Genomic DNA, 24147 nt, shown 5'->3' on the forward strand with positions numbered 1-24147 from the left:
AACACATTCCAACCACACGCATGGAAGACAACCTTTACTAGTGAACCATGTACACAAGGGTCTTTAATGTCTGATCAGGCCTGTTGGACGCCAAGGGGTGTCAAATTCAAGTGTGAGTTCAGTGCATTTATCTTAATCTTTATCTTAACATTTTGCCAATGTTACTGTGAAGAACATCACGCCTTATGAGTTAGATATACTCAACACTCTTTCTAGAATGTACAGTGTGTACCTTCAGATAAATCTGAGGTCATCAACAGCCTCCTTGTATGGAAGTGCAACACAGCAGTGCAAAAGAAATAAGGTGTATTTGTGCGTGCTGCTGTCAGTAGCATTGGTATTTTCGTACTTCTGGGTCGTACGTATGTAGATTAATTGCGGCTTGTGTTGAAATTTCAGTGTGGAGCTTCAAAATATGATGGAAAGGTACAGGCCTCAGAGGACACTTGTGGCTTGTGCAAAAAGGAGATTAAGGAACACGTCGACTCGTACCGAGTTAATTAATAGACAATAAGCCATAGCAGTGCTACACAAGAGCTATATAATACTGATTCTCAGCGAGACAAAAACGACCATGCACAAGTTTACAAAGGCAACTTTGAAAAAAAACGGCTATAAAGGTCAGCCGTAAACAGTGGGATATGGAATTAAAGAGCCCTGAAAATGGGTGGAAGCATGTGAGGCAAGGTTTTTCTACTGTACGTCTGTTTTACACACTGCTGCAATGATACACATGATGCAGGTGGAGCTTCTATAAATAGACGATGTGTTTTCTTGCTGAGAGTGCCAGAACAGCTTGTACGTGTGGAGGCTCCCCGTCAGCCTCCGTCATCAGACAGAAGACGCTCAGTGCTGCCTCGTTAGTCACACCTGACGGTGATATAAGCATTTCGTAAGGAGAAACTAGGCCACCTCACTAGCTGTGTGATGTGTTTAGGACCTCTGTCTGCCATGATGGTGGTTTTCCTCTCAGTGTGAGAAGGATTTCAATTAATTTATTGAAAACAAATTCCACAAAACAAAAACAAAAACAAAAATGTTAATAACCGTCTTTGGCTGGAAAACTTTTTAAGGTTGGAAAAAATTGTCTGACCCGCTTAAAAGCTAACGACCACTAGTTGGTTGAACTGAAAGAAAAAAAAATGAATTTAAACATACAGAGTCAGCCAACATGGTAGCTACTACAGACTGCTGCAACCCTGGTGGGTGCCCTAATATAATAATAACTGGTGCCTGATAAGACATGCACACAATAAAATAACACAACACTTTATTTACGAGGCTCTTGACGACAGCCGTGCAAACGTGTGCAAACGTCCAATGGTACGTCTGTGAAGAGGCGAGCAAAGTGACTTCAAGTACACAGTGAGTTCAAAAGTGGTGGTGTGGTTCATGTGTGTGAATGTACCGAGCTGTGTTGGCCTCAGCGCTGTGGTGTGACAAGGCAGTTCCGTTGTGTTGTATTGTGTGTCTGCAGACTGTCCACAAAAACTTCTTAGAAAATACTTTGTCTTCGGTTCTTGCCCCGACCTGTTGGAAACAAATTTCATATAAATCACATTTTATTAAAATTTGCTTTAAAATGAAAAAGTTTCCCACATTTGATGTACAAAAGACTACATTGCTGAAAATAAACACCCAAAAACTAGCTTCACATCAAGCAAACCTCAGACAAACTAGCAAAAGTAAATGCAAAGGGAGACTACATTATGTACTAAGCTTAGTGGAGCATAACAACGTGTGACAAAGATCTTTCGAATGGGAAGACAGCTTATTTATTTCCAGTTGCCTAATGATTCCCCGTGAGACTTTGTCCGAGCGCTTCGGTTCGTCTTCAACTAATTAGCAAAAATATCTTCAGACACGACCTCAGCTGCTGCGATGGTCTGAGGCAGATAGGAGCTTTATTTTATTTTTTTAAATGTGCACAATCTGATCAAATTAAAGAAACACAAAACCACACAAATTAAATATTTTTACGACAATCTACGGAAATCTAAAAATGAACAAAATTTGAACCCACTCACAATGTTGGGCTGTGCCGTGTCAAATAGTGTATAATGGGATTTTTTCATTTATTTATTTATTTGTTTATTTTTTTTAGAAATGGTAATGTATTTGTTTTTAACAGGCTGAAAATAAATCAGTGTATATGGATATGCAATTATACTCATTAATATTAGAAAATGGTCTCAGCAATCTAATGTTGATACATGAGGTAAATGCATATTTGACGTAACCTGCATGCGCCATGACGCAGACGCCATGGAGGGGGCAAGCGGCGCCACAACAAACAAAGGAGAAACGTTAGTGAGTTTTAGGACTACAGCTATTATCTTAGGCTGCTATATTCTATTTAGTTTTCCCAAATAGAGACAATAGGATTAATGTTGTCAATGTGTTACGTTATTGTACTGTGTTCCTTGTTGTTCCATGCACTTGGTACTTAGAAGTGCCAATAGCCTATTAAGACTGTTTGCTACCAACTTTTTGACGGAATAAAAAGCTGTGTTTAAAGACATATTGGTCTATTTAATAATAGTGAGTTGGAGGCTGAGTCGGGTTGTGATAATTGACGCGGTTGTGCTGGAACGAGTGAAATTACTGATAACTGAGGGACCCGCGGGTCGTCAAAAAGCTGTACAACACTAGTCTCAGCTCTTGCGTGGATCTACTTACACAGTAAGCAACTTGCTTATGCCCAGCTTTTCATGACCTTTGACCTTGTCTCGAAAATCTTCTTGATTTCAATACTTTATACTTGACTTATGAAACAACAGTTGTGTGAGGTATGAGCTCACCTAGAGGGTGAAACACTGAGCTGTGGTGGCCCGGGTCCTTCTGGAGGTGCACCTCTCTGAGGGAAAACACTGACGCAGCTGAAACACAGTCGAGAGGAAAAGAATGAAGGGCAAAGCAAAGAGCTGCTGCAAAATCCTAAGCTTTTACAGATCAACAACTAATCGGAGCCAAAGGACAAACACAATTTGTTTTGAATTGAACTAAATTGAATTAAGTTCCTTTATTGTCATTATACATTTAAGTACAATACAATTTAAAAGTACCTTCTTTTCATCCATAGGTCTATAAAAACTAGAAGAACAGTAAATAAAACAATAAATTAGGGCTGGGCAACAATTACATTTTTTAATCGCAATTAATCGCATGATTTCCCTGATTAATCACTGTGGCGGCAACCGGCAGTGTTGCGGCAGTCAGCTTAGGGGCGTGGCAGCAGCCGCGCTTCTGTGTTGCAGCTGTCAGCTGGGGGGTGTGGCAGAAGCTGCGCTTCTCCACCCAAGTGACGGCAGGTGCGCAGAAGCGTGTTTCTTTGCGCATGCGTTACCGTCGCCCCAAGGTGCGCCTTACCAGGTGATTGCAATCAGATCGATTGGAAACATGCACGCCAAAAGAAGCACGATTAATCACAATGTATATGCAAAATCCAATAATGAATAAAAGAACTGTATAGTGCACTTTTCTTTTAATGTTCTACCATATGAACAAAGTCTTTTCTTTTGTGGTTCCGCAGAAGCCAGCAACACACTTTTACAAAATAAAAGCACGTATTGCGGCTAACTGGCGATGGATAAATAAATAAGCCGTGGTGGGCTAAACGAAGGAGTGTTTGTTGACGCGCATGCAAAAATAAACCCAGTCTTGCTTCGAGGTTCTTTTTTATTTACTTTATTCTTTATCACAATGGCCTCCGACGCTCACCCCACCACACCAAGCCATCCGAGGCGCACAGGTGAATGTCATTAAATAGCGTTGTGGCTACACTCCACAGTGACACACACACACACCCTACCCAGGTGTTGAATATGAACATTAGAAATTCACGGCTAGGGATGGGCGATATGGACTAAAAGTTTTATCACAATAACTTCTGGCATTTATTGCAATAACAATAAAAGTGACGATAAAAAAATATTAACATATTAACATGAACACATGTAACAAAATATCGGCTGTGAATGTGTCTTACTGTCGGCCAGGTTCTGTACGTTCTCCCCCAGGCTGAGGAAGTAGCCGTGCTGTAGCGCCACCTCTGAGGAGATTCTGCTCCTGGTGTCGTACTAAACAAAGACAGAAGCCCACAAACGCAGCACTCAGATCTCACTTCAGTTCAAATCTCACAGCCGACTCGCTCTCCCTTAACTGTGTCTGCCGTCTGTTTTCATACCAACAGCAGAACCGTCAACAGGTCCATCCCTTCTGTGTCCAACCTGGTAGAGAAAGAGAGAGAAAAAAAAAAACAATTATTCGTCATTTATGGAGTTGTGTCAAACAAAAGTAATGATTTTTTTGTGTGTGTTTTTTTTTTTAAAAGAGACCACCAACTGTTTGGAAGAGTGGGGTAGTGATACAAAAACTGCAATTTCTTGAAATTATTGAACAATTAAATAATGCAAATGGCCTCATGGTACAAACATGTTTTTATGAGGAATACCTGGAATAGGAATATATTACAACTTTTCATTTTAAAGATTTTGAAGAAAAATCTAAGCATCTAAGGGTGTGCATCTAAGGGTTAAGGAAACCAGCGAGCACTGTTGGTATTATATAAGGTGCCGCGTTTTATATATGGTGCTACTGAGTTAATACTGCTGATCAATTTGAATTTATCATTGTTTTTTGATTTTATTTAATTTTGTTTTTCAGCTTGAGTCAATCGGTCAAAAATGTTTGTAGTTTAAATAGGACTATTTTTTTATTTCAGGCAAATTGATGCACTTTAAATCTTTTATGTAACAGACTAAAGAACAATTTTAATAAGGTTATTTGTTGAAAGTTGATCTAAATTTCTTTCTTTTTTCTTTTATATCTTCTTTAATGTTAATGATGAATCAATTTTATGCAGCAGTGTACTTACGTATAACTATTTATATTGACAAATTATACTATTTATAGTTGGGCAGTGAGTGGGGCTGCGCAAAAATATTTTCTTCTTCTTAGTGGGGGCATAACAGAACATAATTGAGAAGCACTGGTCTCATGTGAACAGGAGGGCTGCAGCTTGCGCGCAATTTTCGTGGGCGCACCACTTTTCTGCACATCCGCATCCGGTGTGAACCTGACAAAAGCCTTTTTGTCCCTTTTACTGACCCGTAGTCAACCCTCTGGCCGATTTCTGGTTAAAAACACTTTACATTATGGGGTTAAAACTGACTTGAAATGCAAAATAACGAAATTTTACACATGCAATTCAAATCGCGATTAATCGCAGTTAACTATGAAGATTCTCCAATTAATCACATTTAAAAAAAATATATATATACTGTATGTATACATATATATATATATATATATATATATATATATATATATATATATATATATATATATATATATATATATATATATACATATATATATATATATATATACATATATATACATATATATATATATATATATATATATATATATATATATATATGTATATATATATGTTGAGAGAGAGAGAGAGAGTGAGAGAGAGTGCAGGACTTGATAAATAAAAATAATATAATTAATTATGGCCTATGTAACAAATTAATCACAATTAATTGTATTTTAATTGCATGACAATATTTTAGTTGGTAACAGAGGTTTGGAAGTACTTAAACAGATTTTTTAGGTATCTGTACTTTACTTGAGGAAATCTTTCATTCAACTTTTTACTTTTACTCCCTAAATTTGTACATAAATATCTGCATTTTTTCCCTTTTACTACCAATTCATACCAGAAGCGTGTCCTCTCACACAGTATGCGTTTCCGAGCAGGGCGTCTGCAGCGGCTCGATCGGCTCATTCAAATGCAAGATCGCGCGACAACCCAGGTAATTTCGTATGTATTAAGCAGGGGTGTCCAAACTTTTTTCAATAGGGGACAGAACAGATAATCTGAAAAGGCGGTCAGGGGTGGAGATCGCGGATATCTCTCTCTGACTGAATGGCACTACACAGGTGTGCAGGTCTCACCTTGGCACATGGTTGATGAGGGCTTGAGGTTTGTACTGAGGGAAGAAGTAAGACCTGAACTCCTCATTACTGCTGATACCAGGCCAGCTCTCCTCTGTTGGAGTGCCTGAGAGAAATAAACAAAACAATTAAGGGAAAACAAATACCAGCACTTTAAAAACATATATTGTTATTGTGAATTTGTTTTGTACAACCTGCCATATATGACAAACAACCAGCCCTGCACTTTTATTCCAATCTATTTACAATTTATTACAATTAATGAATCAGATCCTTTCAAACTGTCAGTATTTAGCTTCTAAAACAAAGACAAAGTTCTATTCAGTAGTTTTCTCAGATAAATCTAATGCCCAATCTAAATGATTGAGCTATTAATCAGCATCATCATCCTCATCCTTATCATCATCATTATCACCATCACCATCATCACCATCACCATCACCAACATCATCACTCACCGATGAGCCTAAAGATAAAATGAAGTTCTTCTTTGACTGTGGCACCAGGAAACATCGGACGACCTGTTGCCATCTCATACAGGATGCAGCCAACACCCCTGCAGATGGCACAAGCAAGACAGCAAGACACAGCCCGCTGTCATTACTAGCACACACACACACACACACACACACACACACACACAGACACACACAGACACACACGAGCGCTGATGAGCTCATGAGTGTGGCGTGTGTGGAGGCACAGTGAAGGACGTTGGTGTTGGAGAGGCGCCATGTGGGCTGATGAGATGGACTCGAAGCTGGGTGAGGTCACAAAGGGCTGCTGTGATGTCGGAGAGACATTTTTAAAAAAAAGCCCACAAAGGACATACTGTGTTTTTACCTCCTATTGCAAGGAGGGTCCTCAGGCTGCTCGCCATCAAGCTGTGAAATTACAATTTTGGCAGCCGGATGGGATTCCTGTTGTTCAGGTTGCGTTTGATTGACATGGATTGAAAACTCAACCCTAATGAATTCTTGTGTGAAATCCCTATGATCCTATAAATGAAATCACATTCAGCTTGCACCAGCCTACCTACCTGTCGTGAGGAGAGCAGAGAAGATCACTAAGGTCAGAAAGCAGTGGACAAGTGACCGCACTGAGAGACTACAAGGATGCTTTGAAGTCACTGACTGGACCAGTCTAATAGCACCCTCTAGTAACATCCATGAACAGGCGGACACTGCAACATCATATATTTCTTTTTGTGTGGATTACATAATTCCTACCAAAACAATCACCATATTTCCCAATAACAAACCATGGGTGACAAAAGAACTTAAAGTCCTTCTCAATATGAAAAACATACTATTTATTGTGCTTCTGACACATACTATTTTTTGTGGTTCTGACAATGTGAAAAAAAATATCAACAGATAGGTGAAGTGGGCCATAAAAGCTGCTAAGCTAAAGCACAGGACAAAGTTGGGCAAAACTTCAAGAACCTGCGCGCAGTGTCGCAAGGTCTTAAAAATACGACAGCTGTGAACAATATCTCCACCCCTTAAAAAAAACATCCAGATTGAGGGCAGCAGCCCAGCGTAACTGCCAAATGACCTCAACTCCTTTTTCACAAGATTTGAGACTGACAACAGCACCCAGCTCGAAACTACCACTGCCTCACTAAAAACGGATGGTTCTGTAATTAACATCTGCACTGAGGAGGTGGTGAGGGCTCTTCAGAGGACCAAAGTTAACACAGCACCTTGACCCGATATGATCTGTGGCCGCACTCTGAAGCACTGTGTGGATCAGCTAGGTGGCATGTTCCAGCTTCACTCTACTGTCATCGAGCCCCACAGCTCGGGAGGGGAACGGGAAGTAACACACGCGCAATTGTTGGAGTCAGATTCCAAATGGTGAAGGCAATTTATATTTTTTGATGACAGTTTTAAAATATAGAAATGTATGTGCTGCAGTGCTGCAGTGGCCCGCTGAGGTTTGGCCATTGCTACTGCAGTGCAAGATTCACGGCAAAGCACAAGATGCCGTGGCTGCGGTTCCAGCGAAACACAGCTTAAATTATGAGTAGGTGAAAGCGGCCATCCTCTGTGCATATGAGTTAGTACACGAGGCTTACTGATGGAAATTTCGTAATCATAGAAAAAATTCAAGTCAAACGGGTGTGGAATTTGCGAGGGAAAAGGGAACCCTGTTCGATAAGTGGTACTCATCTTGCAAAGCTTTAGACTATAAGTCACCTCGAGAAACCATATTGTTAGAAGAGTTTAAGAGGTGTCTGCCCGATCGCGTGGTTGTATATTTGAATGAACAGAAGGTTTTCACTATCTCGTGTGCTGCAACACTAGCTGATGAATATGTGCTTACACACAGAATTACTTTTGGACTTCAGTCCATTAGCACTAGTGCTCCTCATTTGAGGGGCTTCCTTTGGGGCGTTGTCTTCGTTGCCTGGGCTGCAGGACTCAGAGGAGGAGAGCAACCTTTGTGCCCAGAAGCTGTCCTACTGCTTAATTTGCAGCCATCCCTGCCACCCCCCCTGTACTTCCTCCTCTCCCCCATCCCCCATCAACACACCACCCACCATGCCTCCAACCCCTGAATCTTGCTCTCTGGGGAGGGTCAAGGGATGGTTCAGACTCAACGGCCACTTCACTCTTTAAAGTTATAGCACTTTTTATTGTACTGCGTGTCAAACTCAGACTTTAATTTTTGAGACAAACAGAATGGAAACTAGCCGGTCATGATTCAAGGTCCAGATATTAAAATATTTGTACATTCAGAAGACGTACCACATGTCGATTGGTGTGGAATAGTCTGTAGAGCCGAGCAGAACATCTGGAGGTCGATACCACAGAGTCACCACCTCGTTGGAGTAGGTCTTTGTGGGAACAGACTTGGCTCGAGCCAGACCTGGAAGAAAAACACACAAATCATGGGTTTAACGGGCTAGAAGATTGTATGAAATGTGTCCAGACGAGTACAGATCCTGTTAATGCCCCATGTCAAATGCGTACGACCTGACATAAAGAGGCCTACAGAGGGCTTCAGAAGGCCTATACTAAGTCTTTGATGGATGCACGGTCAAAATTCTATTCAAGCATGATCAACAATAACCTGGAAACTCCAAGCATCTTTTCTCCACCAAACATCTCCTTCTAAAATCGCAAACTCCCACATACTCAACTGCAACAGAGGAAAAGTGTAAAAAGTACATCACCTATTTCAGGAGGAAAGTCGACACCATCCGCCCTCTCCTCTCCAGCTCGACTACTCCACCGTCCCCTACTCATGAAACCCAACCGAGGAGAGCTCGACCACTCTGCTGCTTTAATGCAGTCTCTCAACTGGAGGTTGAGGACATCCTCAGGAAAACAAAGGTGTCCACTTGTGTCCTGGATCCTATCCCCACAGTTCTGGTGAAGTCTAACTTCAGCACTATTAGTCCATTCATCACCACTAGCATAAACCACTCTCTGCAGGCCAGCCATGTTCCATGTAAACTGAAAACTTCTGTCATCAAACCACTCCTCAAAAAAACCTACATTGGACCCTGACATCCTCACAAAGTATAGACCAATCTCCAACCTCCCATTCTTATCCAAAGTTCTGGAAAAGGCAGTCTCAACTCAACAAACAGGTTGTTTGAAAAGTTTCAGTCTGGTTTCTGCCCTGGAACAGTACAGAATTAGCTTTGGTTCGGGTCACCAGCGACCTCCTGATGACAGCAGACAACGGCTCCCCATCGCTCCCCATCCTGCTGGACCTCACAGCCACTTTCGACATGGTGGACCACAACATCCTCCTTCACCGCCTGCACTCCACCATTGGCCTCACAGACAGCCCTCACCTGGTTCACATCATACCTTACAGACAGGACTGAGTTTGTTTCCCTAGGACAGGCCAAATCAGACACCCACAGGGTTACCTGCGGTGTCCCTCAAGGATAGGTGTCGGGCCCCACTCTCTTCACCCTCTACATGCTTCCCCTCGGCCATGACTTCAGTAGGCATGGAATCTCATTCCATTGCTATGCTGATGACACACAGTTGTATTTGAAAACAAACCCCACCCCTTCTACACCTCTGCCACCGTCCACTTTGACCAACTTAAGCTTAATTTCCTACAATTAAACCGTTCCAAGACCAAAGCCATCCTAGTTGGTAGTTTTGTGCAATACTGCATATTTTGGTATCGATCCGATACCAAGTAAATACGTGCCAACCAATACAGATACCAATACTTTTCAATAAATAAGGTGGATGCGTCATTGAATCATCATTTTTTCCCCAGAAAAATCTTAAATAAAAAGTGCACGCAAACCAGTTAACAAATTAAAACAAACAAGTATTCCTGTGAAACTATAATACAAAAATTCTCAACAACAAAAACAACCGGTGAAAATATAAATAATATGTAAACTACTTAACAACCCCCAAAGCCTTTATTTAGTCTATGCAGAACAAGCGTTTTGGTTACAGGTTTTTGTTCAAGAACAGTTTCATATTAACATTTTTTGCTTTTAATGCACTTCGTCTGTGACTAACTACCCTGCTTTTGAAAAAAAATCCTCTCAGCTGGCACTGATGTTGCAACCACTGCCAGGTATTGTTTGGCAAGCTCTCTGGTTCCTTCCTCAAATGGTCTCAGCACATTGATGGAGAGACAGAAGAATGGTCATTCTTCCTCATTTAATCAAAGTGAGCTCCTTCCAAGGAGACAGAGGACTGTGGTAACTGCCTCTTTTTGCTCAAGCAATCTCTCCCATATGTAAAATATGGAGTTCCACCTTGTTTCAACTGCTTGAATTAGTTTTTGTTCAGGAAACTTCTGCTTGGACTCCCACCTCTCCTTTGAGATGCACATAAACCACCTCTGCAAGACATCCTTTTTCCACCTCAGGAACGTTGCCAAACTCCATCCCAGCCTCGCTCTTCCAGATGCAGAAAACCCCACCCAACGGCATTTGATTGACAACCCAGTCCATTCGGTCATTGGTCATTGTTTTTTCCATTTGTGTTTTACAATGCCAAAAGGGAAAAAGCAATGACAAAATAAACCCTTGTACTTCTATTTTTACATTTATTTATTTATTTTTAATTTTGGCACTCCTGTGATTCCGTACTCATCAGGATCCCTGCCCAGAGCCTAAAAAGGCTTCAATACATTCAAGACAGCGCAGCCAGGATCCTGACGAGGTTGCGAAAGTTCAACCACATCACCCCCATCCTCAAATCACTTCGCCATTTAGCCCACAGACCTCCTCACGGTCCCTCCACTCTGCAGGCACCTACCTCCTAAAACCCCACAGGACCAAGCTCTGCATGATGGGGGATCGGGCTTTCTGCTCTTCTTGTCCAAGTCTGTGGAATGCCCTCCCAGACTACCTGAGGGCACCACACACTGTGGATGCTTTTAAACGAGACCTTAAAACCCACCTTTTCAGGAAGACTTTTACCTGATAGATGAACTATTTCACTTTATCTTACCCTTGTTGTTGTTTTTATGTAGCACTTTGAGATTTGCATTACAAATTAAATGTATTATTATTATTATTATTATTATTATTATTATTATTACTACAATTTATTTTTGTACTGCAACAAAACAGAGTCAAGTCTGAGTGATGGGTGTAGTTGCTAGGATAATGAAAGTAAGGGTGCAAAAGTAATCAAGCCAGGGGATCTCAGACTGGCAGTCCAGTATAATGGTGGAGTCAGAAGATGCCACATTATAGTTGATGTCTCTGCATGCCGTGTGTGAGTGTGCTGTTTCTCTTACCAAAGTCAGCCAGTTTTAGTTCGCCCTTGTCATTAATGAGCAGGTTCTGAGGCTTCAGGTCTCTGTGGAGGATCTTCCTTTTGTGACAATAGGACAGACCGCGTAATAGCTGGAACATGAAGATCTGAGGGAGAAAAAGTAGACGGTTTATTGAAGATTGAAGAAAAAATACTATGATGGACTCTGATAACCTGGCTGGCAAATAAAGGGATTTTCCTCCACCCTTTCAAGACTACTCATTCTGCCTTCAGTCAGTGTCATCTGGGTGTCGGTGCGAAGAAAACGTTAAAAGGTAGCCAAATGGGTCAATTGCAGTGCCTAGTATCAAAGCGAAGGTTCTCTTAATGTGTCACACTCATTGGCTGTATAAAAAGATGGTTGCAAAAGAATAAAATTGACAGGATGTCAACACGGAAAGGTCATACCGGTACAAACTGGTACAAAATCGTGAGTAAAAATGGCCATTAAGTTATGGTTGTTGTTAGGTTTACTAGCCGACGGTAGTCTTCTTACCGGCGGGTGGGCGGGACTTGTGGCCCTCCCACACAACCCAATATGAAATCTTCAGGTTTTTAAAAATCGACCGAAAGCTCTAGATGGCACTGACAATCTGAACAGGCATTCACAACCTCAGTGGAAGACGTCGTGATGACTCTGTCCATCTTCATATTAAGTCACTGGACCCAAAGATTACATTAGCGAATCACTGATTGGACATAGGACGTGCCATCACTACACTGTATGTGGAGTAAAGTCTTTGGACACCGGAGCAGTTTGGACCTTAGACTTTTGAACAATGGCTGTGTCCTACATCGCCCCCCACTGTCACTATAAAGTCACTATATAGGGGCTACACCTGTAGTGCTGTCCAAATTCTGAGTGGACATTGGTATTTACTATATAGTCCACTCAATGTATCCCACAATGCATCGAGTACATCCGATGGTCATTTACTGGCAATACATTCTATCATGCATTGCGCTCACACTGACCCATGAGTAAAAAAGTGGATCATTATTTGTATTTAATGTGGGAAGATGGTTAGTATTATATGTATATATGTGTTGTCATGAAAATGAATTTATATTTAATTATTAATTTTTCTATTACCAATTACAGTACTGTCCGAGAATGGTGCCGAAAATTATTTTTCAATTTGGCTAATGAGAAGCACCATATAGTTGGTTAAATAAAACTTCCTATATATGGAGGCGGGAACCACTGGGAGATTTCGGGCACAACAAATGCATCAATTTCTCTTGATGGGTTAATGACCTGCATCTGGTGATTCACAAGAGAAACAATCAGAACGTTCCCCTGACAGCGTGCCAGCGCTCTGAGATGCTAGCTTGTAGCTCACCTTCACGTTGTGCATGCTCATCAAATTTCCGCAGTTGTCCAGGTACTGTTTGAGGTCGCTGTCCTGTCAAGACAAGCCACAGTGTTCAGAGGCCACGGGGTGTTTGAAATGCGCTGCTGGGCGTTCTGTCAAAGTACTCACAAGATACTCAAAGACCAGTGTGAGGCAGCATTCAGTGTGGATGATGTCGTGCAGGGTCACGATGTTGGCGTGTTTCAGATTCTTCAACAGTGACACTGAGGACACAGGAAGCACCGAGGCATCAAAGTGTCAGGATTATAGACTGGATAGATGTAAGTGTGTGTACAAGTACTCGGTAAAGGTTTTCCTGAATCCTCTGCAAAACAATGCACAACTTTCTGCCCTTCAAACCACGCCGAGCCTTGTTTGGGTAAATGGCATCATGAAAAAAGAAAATTATGATGATATTTTGATTGGGATAATATGCAGAAATCTACAGATCCTGCGCTGGACCCCCTGCAATCATATTTAGTGAAAACTTTGTCTTTGTTAATTTGGAAACAAGACATTTTGTCAAGGTTCATTACTAGGAAGAAATCAAGAATTTCTCTAATTTCATAATTGTTGCCTCAACTGCTACATTTTAGATGCCAAGATCTAAAATAGCTCATGGATCTGTCTCAAAAGATGATTGCATCTTCGCTACCATCTCAAGTTCAAACAAACTGCTCTGATTCATTGTTGGAAACGTGCCTGTTTCTTTCTTTTTCTTCTTTTTTTTCAATACCTGTTGTACAATGGCCCTAAAGCTCTGAAACACAACAGCAAGTCTCAAAACACAAAGGCATCGACTCCTGGCAAGAAGAGTCACTGAGTGTGAAAATAAGTGCTCCAGGTGTTTCTAACATGATCCCCTTATCGCACAATGTGTGTATATGTGAATGCAGCACATACATATATTACATAATATTGAATTTAGGATTCACTAAAATAAGCATATAGATACGTTAAGAAGTATGGCAACTTCATTGTGCAAAATGTCCAAAATAGATCAATTCTCTAAATAGTTTCTGATAATGCTGCTACATTTTTTTTTTCAAGAAGACATTTTCATGAGCAAATGTATATTTTGTGAGTGCAACTGGATGAAAACGTAACACACATCGACACTGAAGCCGCCAACAGCTTGAACATGCTCCAGTGGTGCCCCTCTGCTGTAGCTGTTGGAACCTAAAATAGAAGTGTTGTGCAACCAGACGGCAGGACACAGCTGTGCACGTACCCTCTCTAATGGCTGTGCACGGCGCTCCCTCGTCGTGCTCCAGACGGATCTCCTTCAGCGCTACCAGGTTCTCCGTCAGCTTGCTGCGTCCTTTGAACACGGTGGCGTATGTTCCCTGTGCCACAATGCACACACACACACACACACACACACACACACACCGTTCCCTCTGTCTGTGCAATAACAGCATTTCTTTTACAGTGATGATTTATTTATTTAATTTCAATTTATTCACAGGATGAACCCCTTGAGGTGAGCTGTGTCGTATTTGAGGGGTTTTCATGTGTCACATCGACGAAAATCATGATATTTTTACTGCTGGTTAGAATATTATTAATTGTAACATCACATTGAAAACATAGAGGAATTGCAACATCTCAAAGCCACTGTGTGAATAAAGCTGTCTCTTTTGAAACTTTCTTTTTTTTTCATATTCCATCAGGGTTAATCTGAACCTTTATGATCCCCCCCCCAACACTCTCCCCCACACCCACCCACCCCATCTCTCTCTCTCCGCACACACACTGCAGCTGTTCTGGCTGCTGCACCTCGTGACTGTGGCTGACAGCTTCACTCGCTGTTCATTTCCTGATGTCCACATAAGGCAACAATTGTCCTCACATAAAAATGTTAGGTTATAGATTTAAAGGTCCAGCGTAAACTAAGCTTAATATACTGCCCATATTTGTATTGGTAAAAGTGTATATTAGCAGTACAATCAAAGTAATTTACTTATCCTACTCTTGGAACAGTTCTTATTTATATTTAAGAATATCCATACAATCCAGCTACCTGACAGCACGTTTGGCGTTTTGGGTTAACGCTGGCGTCCTCAAATAAACCAACAAACAGGATGGTGCACGAGGTATCCAGATTTGGGTGTGCAGGCCACCGTAGTTCACTGGCAAACTCGAGAGAGTGAGGGTGAGCAAAAGAGCGCTAAATTTAATATCTCCAAATATTACACACTGGCCCTTTAAGTACACTGGCTGCGCTGTTCAATCTGACAATCCAACAGCTATATGTACTGTGTAGGTCATATGATATGAGGTCAGAGTCGGTACAGATGGCGTGAATTACAGGGAAGGAATCAAATGATGATGATGATTGTTGTTGTTTTTCCTGAAGGGGATGAGAGTGTGAGCGCCACCTGCCAGTCTGTGAACTCCCGTGAGAGGCTCCAGTCAGAGGGCCGGCTGATAATAAAAACCCTGGCAGACAGCAGACGTGTGGTTATTGCCGCGCTCGATATGAGAGAGCAGCTTTGTTTGACTTTGATAAAACTCAGTCTGGCTCCCAAGTTATTGGCCGCAGCAGGTGTAGGTTTGCTCGCACTGGGTACCACACAAGCTTGTGTTTCCTGTGTCTATAAAAAAAATAGCTCAAAGGCATGAGTCACTTATATTGACGTTACCTCGCCCAGCTTGCCCAGCTTGACGTACGTCTCCTGCTTTCCAAAGCCAATGTCCGACTAGAGCCAAGAGAAACAGAAGAACAATAATGAATCTTGTGGTGATCAATGTTGTTTTTAATGAGGGCAGCAAGGTGATTTATGGGAGATTTTGTTGGGGGAAAGATGCTGCTCAGTGTGTATTTTCCTTTTCTACAAGCGTAAAAAAGACTGAGTGCTGCTGTGTTGTGGGTTGGAAAGGTCTGATATTGTTTATATTTATAATTACTATATTATACCACCTTATGTTATATCATATATCATAAATCATGTAACTAATTATATTATATTGTTTCTGCACTATTACTTATATAATAATATATTATATAAACAGTAATACTACTAATTAATATTATTATTATTATTATTATCATTATTATTATTATTATTATTATTATTATTATTATTATTATTATTATTATTATTACGACAACTATTATTATCATTTTACTGATGTTATTATATTGCTATTACTGTTGTTATTAATGTTATATATCATTATGGTACTGTTTCATATTTTACATTCCATTGTTTGTATCTAAATATATTATATTATATTGTATTGTCTTAACACTTCAAACAGCCTTATATTTAACTTGCCACATTTTAATCAAATTTTTTACTTTTGTATTCCTCGTGTTGCACAATCAAGTCAGCTTCACAGCTCACATGTGACAAATGCGGGGTGACTGTGGCTCAGGGGGTGGAGCGGGTTGTCCAATGACCGAAAGGTTGGCAGTTCAAATCCAGCTCCATCCCAGTCTGTCGTTGCGTCCTTGGGCACTGAACCCTAAATTGCTCCCAATGGGGCGAGGCAGTGCCTTGCATGGCAGCAGCTACCCATTGGTGTGTGAATGTGTGTGTGAATGGGTGAAAGAGAGGTGCTTTGGGGTACCATGAAGGTACTGGATAAGTGCTATATAAGTGCAGTCCATTTACCATTTACCAAATAGAAATCTTCCAGAGAGAAAGACAGACTGACCAGTGACGCCCGTCGAGAGATGCGACTCAGAGGTTTGCAGTGAGGTGAGGTTTCACTTTCCAGCTGCAATTTCTTGATAAACTCTGGGGGCAGTTGGATGTCCATGGGCAAAGACATCCGCTTGCTGACGTCCTGGAGGGGGGGGACCAAAACATTTTTATTACTGACTATGAAATTTTGTCATTGATGAAAATTGGCTTCTTTTTTTTTTTATCCGTGCTGTCTGAATTCAACTTGAATGAAACACTGAAACAGTTCACATGTATGTAGTCAAAAATAATAATAATAAAAATAATATTGTTTGGTACTCCAGTGGGAGCGCCGCTAGCATTGCCATAAATTTGCCGCGTGAAAAGTCATTCACTAATGACTTCAACAATCCCTCAGCCACAAAACTCTCTTTTAGATAAGCAAAAGTCATTCACTAATGACTTTTGCTTATCTAAAAGAGAGTTTTGTGGCTGAGGGATTGTTGAGAGCTTCCGTAGTGGCTCTGATAACTGAAGATGGTGAAGGTGGGAATAAAGAAAACAACAACAACAACAAAAACACACTTCACGCATGTCGTATTGCTTTTATCCATATCAGAGTTCCTTTCAGCGCTAACTGATGTTGAACCTCCATCATTTTCCTCTCGTTCAGAAAACCGCAGAAGTGAACACGTGAGATCCGAACGCTGCTCGCACCTCCATTGAAAAACGTCTCTGCTGTGCTTTGCTCTGGTAGTGGAGGTGAGACGGAGACTGAGCCCCCGGAGTCGTTTGCTCAGGGCTGAGTGGACTGGCATCGTGGGAGGGAGGATCCAGCCTGTCTGGAGTCACAGTGAAAAATGATAAACAACAATCAGCGGATTCCCGGGTTCTCCGCCAGCGTTGCCAACAACATGCGCAGTGAGATGGTCGATGGACGAGCCGTGTTCCTCCACTGCTTTTTCAATATTAATGCAACCTTCAGCCGTCGATTTACAATTTCCTGCTTTTTAAAGAAGCTAGCTTCCACCATATCAGCAACTTCAACGTAAGTGTGTGTGTGTGAGTCTGCGCGCACGCGCGCAGGCAAAGTTCTGTTATATCCAAGGTCAAAACAAAACCTCCTTGTTTCCATGGGGACGCTTCTAAAAAGGAGACTTTTGACCTTTGACCTCTCTATCTCTGACGGAAATTGGTTTGTGTCTCAGCAGTTACAGCAACAAATGAAAACTAAAAATATGCAGTTTGTAGTTGTTTAGTAGCTGATCTGATGGAGTAAGTGCAGGTTTCAAGTGAAAGTGAATGTGTAACTTATCAATGTTTGACGTTCTTAATAAATAAATAGATTAATTAATGAATAAATAAAAATATTTATTTTCGATATGATAAGGTGTGTGTGTATATTTTTTATATATACACACACATCACCATCGGCTCTTCGAGGAAGAGAGAGTTGCACTAAAGCCAGAATCACTGGGCCTGGTTTTGGCTGGCGGTGTTTACGTCTGTCAAATTATGTGCATACGTGAGCGCAAACTCTTTGACCCAGCGCTGTTTCAAATAAGGCATATTTGCATAGAAGGGGGTGTCATTTCGTGCAAAATGACTAATTTAAATATATTCAAATGAGTCTGGCACAGCCCTGCCGCTACCTGTGCATTTTTCTCCACTTTTCACGTTTACGTCCGCACTGTTTTTGGTACTATTTGCACAGATTTTCAGGTGTAAAAGCTGGGCAGTCGCTTTGTGCATCTGGCCCTTGGTGTCTTTACTTCACTGGCAGTCTACTTGGGATGAAACGATGACCTGTTTCCTCGCAATTTCTCTGAGCTGCTGCTCTGCTTTGATCTCCACATGCTAATTAAGGACAGTAAAAGGCCACAGAGATGAAATCACTCACTCACACACACACACACACGCACATAGACACACACACAGTGCCTAAGTACTCTTTAATATTCATGGGTATTTTACATTCTGTTCAACAAAGAAGAGACCGTGTTTGTTTTCCACATGGTGAGTTTGCTGTTATTCAGTTCCAAAACAGCTGTTGACACGGTTGCAATTTCTCTATATAGGTATACAAAACTCTCCATCTCTTGATGTTACCATCCATCAAATATTTGTAATGAGTTCCTTGTGTCGAGTGGCAGATGGTGAACTCTTCTGCCCTGGTTTGTGTTTATGCGCAATTCAGGATTTAAGCTTCAAAACTTCCTGTTCAGGTCGACCGTTCACCGCTGCTCCTAAACCGCTAATGAGCCTTTCCGTTTCGGCACCTTTGCCAATTGCTTCGAATTGAAATGTAAAAAGAAAATCTGATATCTGCACAGGTTTGTGGTCAGTGGCGACATAAAGAAATCTGACATCTCACAAAATTGAGTTGCAACACTTTGCCACACGTGGAAGACAAAATAATCAGTACAAATTTTCTTCCATTGCACCAACCTGGGTGCAATGGAAGGCCAGTGGATAAACCAGTGTGTGTGTAATGAGAAATGTGTGCATCTACAGTTTGTTATGTAACATTTCCACAGTTACACACTTTAGAAATCACTGGAATAAAAAATAGAGCCGTTGGCATGATGCTGCACAATATACAGAAATGAAAGGGATCTAACAAGACTGTCATGTGATACTGCTAGTCATACACTACTAGCTTTAGGACTACACACTACACACATTTGTGATAATTTGATGAGGAAAATTTCTTCCGCTTCACAGCTTTACACTGTTTCATACAGCAGCTGCTGCTGATGGTGAAAAGCACAAAGTGGCAGCAAACGCATGGTGTTCAGCATGAGTTCATGGTCATTTTCTTCACATTTGACCCATCATCCCCTTATGGAGAGCCGTGGGCAGCAGCGGTGCCGTGCCTGGGAATCATTGAATGATCGAACCCCCAAATTTCAACCCCGAATACTGAGTGCCAAGCAGGGAGGCAATGCCTACCATTTTTACAGTCTTTGGTTTGACCCGACTGGGGATCGAACCCACAACCTGAGAGCAATGATAAATTAAATAAGCGCATAATGTAACAAACTATATGAGCAATGTAACTAAATTTGTTAAATTGTATCTGACAAAAGCGAATTAACAAACAAAATAAACTACTAACTAACTAAATAATATGCAAGTGCAGAGCTAAAACTGTGCTAAAAAATACTGGAAGGGTGAAAAAGAAGAGGAAGGAAAATAAATATGCACTAATGTGCACAATGCATCCAAGTGGTGTGGTTATTTTAACCCTATCTAAGACAAGAAATTGTACTTCAATGATTTCTTCTCAGCGGTGCTGCAAAAGCCAGGCAATTGCTGTGTGGGTGTGTGGCTTAGTTTTTGGGATGTCAAATACAAAATAATGATGAATGAAAACTTACAAAACCAAGCAAAAATAAGTGGCAATAAATAAGTGTACACACACACACGCGCACACACACACACACACACACACACACACACACACACATATATATATATATGTATACATATACATATGTACATATATATTTTACCCGTGTGCCTGATGTTGAGCTGATTTATCTGCTCCGTGAATTCGTTCTCCTCAATGGTCTCAGTGCGAGGAACGGAAAGGGAGAAGCGCCTTTTGAAGTTCTTCATCTTGTTCATGGTGCTGACGCACGGCCACTGCAACACACACCCACCCACAAGGAGAGACAAGAGAGAAGGTTGGCATGGATACAAAAAGACACGCACAATAAAAACAAAAAAGTGTGTCTTCAAAATGTGTCACAAAAACAGTCGAGAAAATTCAGATAAAATCCTTCCAAATAGAAACAAAAACCAACAACAACAAGGAAAAACCAGATAGTGTGACACAACTTTAGACGGTGCGCTGCTGCCCGACACCTGCTACAAGCTGCACTGTTGCTGTGTCTCTGTGTAACCACAGGCCTCCACTGTCTTCTTCTGTTTAAGTGGGTAATGAGGCAGAACGCAACGGGAGCATTCAGATCAATACGACCGACCGTCTCAACGGTCAGCTCTGGCAGCTCTGTTTTCACGCCTCATTCTTCATCTTCCAGCTCTTCTCCTCGTCAGCCTGACCCGTTAAACTGCGAACATCTCCATCTCCAGGGATTCTCATCTCACTGGTTCCACTCTGTGTGCAGTTGGAGCAGTTTTAGCAGCACACAGACACAGACTGGTGTTCAGCTGGTGTCTGTTTTAATGAGACATCATGGGTTTTTTTCGTAACTAAAAAAAACCCAACATGTTGCGTCTCGTACAACCATAATGAATCCCCTTGCACAGTCACCAGTGATAATAATAAAGACATTTTTTTTTTTTTCAAAGTGCAGAAATTGTTAAAATATATATTTTTAAAACATTGGCTGACTGGCTGTTGGGTTTGAATTCACTTCCTTTGCTACATTCAGAATTCAAAGGCATTTATCAGGTAAAGCAGTAATAAACATGCTTGTTGAGTAGATATGCTATTATTACAAATATGAGGTTTATTGTGTTGTTGTGGATGTTTTCTTTTTTAATGTAAGTTCTTTGTAAATCTATTTCTTTGGGTAGCGGGGCAGATAATACAGTATATACCATTATTCTTCTTTCTGCTCCCTTTCATTCATTCAAAAGTTTGGAATGTTTGTGTTAAATAGTTTTATTTGAACTTAATGAATGAAATAAATATATAAACAATTAAAAAAATGTATGCCTAATGGAACATTATAACATTATAAGCTGATTAAGCAGACAGATTTGCGATAAATCATGAAATGCTTGAGGATAAGGCAGATACCAGCAACCAAACACAAGGGGACTTCAAATGAGACACGGGAGATGAAACACTGAAACAGCCAATAGTTTCCTGCCAACTTTCGTTGAGTTGAAGCAACACATTTTACAAAATTAAAAAAAACAAAGAAACCATAAATAACAAGGTCTTCATTACACAAAATGTAAAAAATACATATACAATAACATTTTAAGCTCTTCAGAAGAAACGTTTCCCACTGGCCAGCGACCAAACCAAAAGGAGTGGAAGAAGGCTATTCGGTTGGTTGAGTAGTTGTTCAATTTTTAGCGTGCTATTGAGAAGTCATGATTCATTCAGCAAAAAAACTCATCTGCTAGTCATCCGTTCCTGCACCTAATAAATACAAACATGAAACTCCCTTCATGTGCACTCATTTAGAATAGTGCCAGCTGACTGGAACCGTGTGTGTTTGTGTGTGTGTGTGCGTGTGTGCGTGTATGTGCGTGTAGTAGTTAAAGTTGGGCTCAGATATTCTTTACAGGTCAGCAAACAGGGTCATCAGTAAATATGACACATTTAACAAGGCATCAAAGCAGCAGGCTTAGGGATGGATAGATAGATAGATAGATAGATAGAGGGAGGGAGCATGGCATTGGTTCGACGTCCCAATAGTCCGACATCCCATTAGTCCGACATTCGTCCCATTCCAGTAATGGGACTTAGGACTAATGGGATGTTCTCATTAGTTCGAACTGGACTAGTTAGCATTAGTCCAACTCTCCATTCTTACCATTCACCAAACACAAATTTTGTCAGTACATCTGTAATATAAACAGTTTAAAATCATTTTGAATAACAAAATTAATTCGACCCCCCACCCGGCGGCGCTGCATCCCTTCACGGGACTTTCCCGGCATTTCCTCCGCAGCGGTGCGTTGCCATCGGCTCCGGGTCGGATTGGAAGGGCTCGGGGGCGAAGGTGGCTTGAGGCTCCGGCTACGAGCTTTTCAGTGCCCCTCCGGTCGTGCCCGTCGCCGCTCACTCGAGCCATACATCTCTATTATCAATGATATGTTTCTGAATGGAGAGACATATCATCAGATCTCAGAGAAGTTGCGAGAAATGAGCGCTTGTCAGAAAGTAGCGATGACAGTTCAAACTAATGGGACGTCCCATTGGTCCGACATCCTATTGGTCCGACTTGTGGTCGATTTTGTTGGACTAATGGGATGTCCGACTAATGGGACGTCGGACCAATGCGAAATTTATCGGACTAATGGGATGTCGGACTAACGGGGACTAACTCGGTCGAATGGGAAGTTCCCATAGAAGGGATGGATGGATAGATAGATAGATAGATAGATAGATAGATAGATAGATAGATAGATAAGCAAGCACTTCATAAATTCAGTTTCTCAGCTGCACAATCATTCATCAGCAAAACAGTTCAGTTCATTCAAATGTGCATAGACATAGTAGATAGACATAGACATGGCGGGGGGGGGCACAGCCTTGACAGGTCAGAAGGCAGCTTCCTGTAAATGACAGGCCGACAGGCTGACAAAACAAGCTGTGATCGCATGAAGGATCAGTGTGAAGAGGGCCGATGGCCAGCTCGCAGTGAGAGAGGAAGGCGAACATGCTGTTTCAGCTCAACACTGCAAGATGAAGCTAGTTAAGGTTTTTTTTCATTCTTCCAAACAGATGGTGAGTGATGTGCGTTGCATCAGTGCTTTGAACAGACAGAATTCAGGCGACGTTTATTTAGACGTTTGCTTTCTCCAAGTTTCTCATTCCAAGGGCTTTGTTCTTCCCTTGACCGAGTTTAGTTGTAAAAAGAGACACAAAGGCAAAGAAAGAGTCGCAGACACACACACACACACACACACACACGTCTGCGTTGGCTGTGTGTTTGCGTGGCCCATATGCACTAAAAGTGACCCTTGGCCTGAGGTTACATTACGTTGTGCTCCAGTAGTTCATATGGATGGATGGCAAATGCAACACACACACACACACACACTCACACATACACACACCTGAGGGAGCAGAGCGATGATTGCAGTGTTTGTTAAACAGCTATGCAGATGATCCAATTCATTACCAGTCGTTATCAAATAACACAATAAGCCAGTACAGAGGTTTCTGTACTGGCTGAAGGGGTAAATGTCTCCACAGCACCAGCTGTTCAGTACTTTCAAAGGCTGTTATAATGTTTATGTGAACAGAAATAAAAAAAAAAAAAAAAAGCATCCTTCTCGAAGCTTGTCCAGTAAACTGCGCATTGTCACCGATTCATATGAGAGACCAACGAGACGATAACGAAACAAACTATTGAACTGTTAAGTTATTAAACAATTGAAAATGTTGGCGCAGTTGCCTTACAATGCGCTCCCTCACCCATCGTGGGTTCTCCATGGTGGCTACCGGATCTCCAGGTTGAGTTCAGTCAGTAAGGTTCTCAGGTTCTTATCCAATCACAGGATGCATATGTGCGACGTTCAGCGCACAGCCAGTAAGAAGGCCTTGTCATCGCAGACTCGAGATGTGATTGGCTATCGCAACTAAGTGCCCTGTCTGCACTTGGTCATTTCAAGTGTTTTTCGTATTCCGATCGGCAAAAATCACACGAAGTAACCAAGCGCAAACAGTCCAAATCCGTATTGTCATCCGATTACTCAAACCACCTCGGGGAGGTGGTTTCG

At 41.4% G+C, this 24147-nt stretch overlaps 1 protein-coding gene across 1 annotated transcript; it reads right to left on the reverse strand.

Moving 5' to 3' along the window:
- Positions 1–240: 240 nt before the first annotated feature.
- cdk18 (cyclin dependent kinase 18) lies at positions 241–17550 on the reverse strand. The gene is made up of 14 exons (XM_076024687.1): positions 17431–17550; positions 16745–16876; positions 15727–15783; positions 14313–14427; positions 13211–13305; positions 13070–13132; positions 11710–11833; positions 8721–8841; positions 6426–6523; positions 5968–6073; positions 4187–4229; positions 3989–4079; positions 2802–2879; positions 241–1530 (listed from the first exon to the last, which is right to left on the reverse strand). Exons 1-14 carry the CDS (start codon positions 17434–17436, stop codon positions 1496–1498), a joined length of 1164 nt encoding a protein of 387 aa, XP_075880802.1. The 5' UTR covers positions 17437–17550; the 3' UTR covers positions 241–1495.
- Positions 17551–24147: the final 6597 nt, after the last annotated feature.

This window comes from Nelusetta ayraudi, unplaced genomic scaffold (genome assembly GCF_046127955.1).
Source record: "Nelusetta ayraudi isolate G7.1 ecotype Tasmania unplaced genomic scaffold, CSIRO-AGI_Nayr_v1 ptg000017l, whole genome shotgun sequence".
NCBI lineage: Eukaryota > Metazoa > Chordata > Actinopteri > Tetraodontiformes > Monacanthidae > Nelusetta > Nelusetta ayraudi.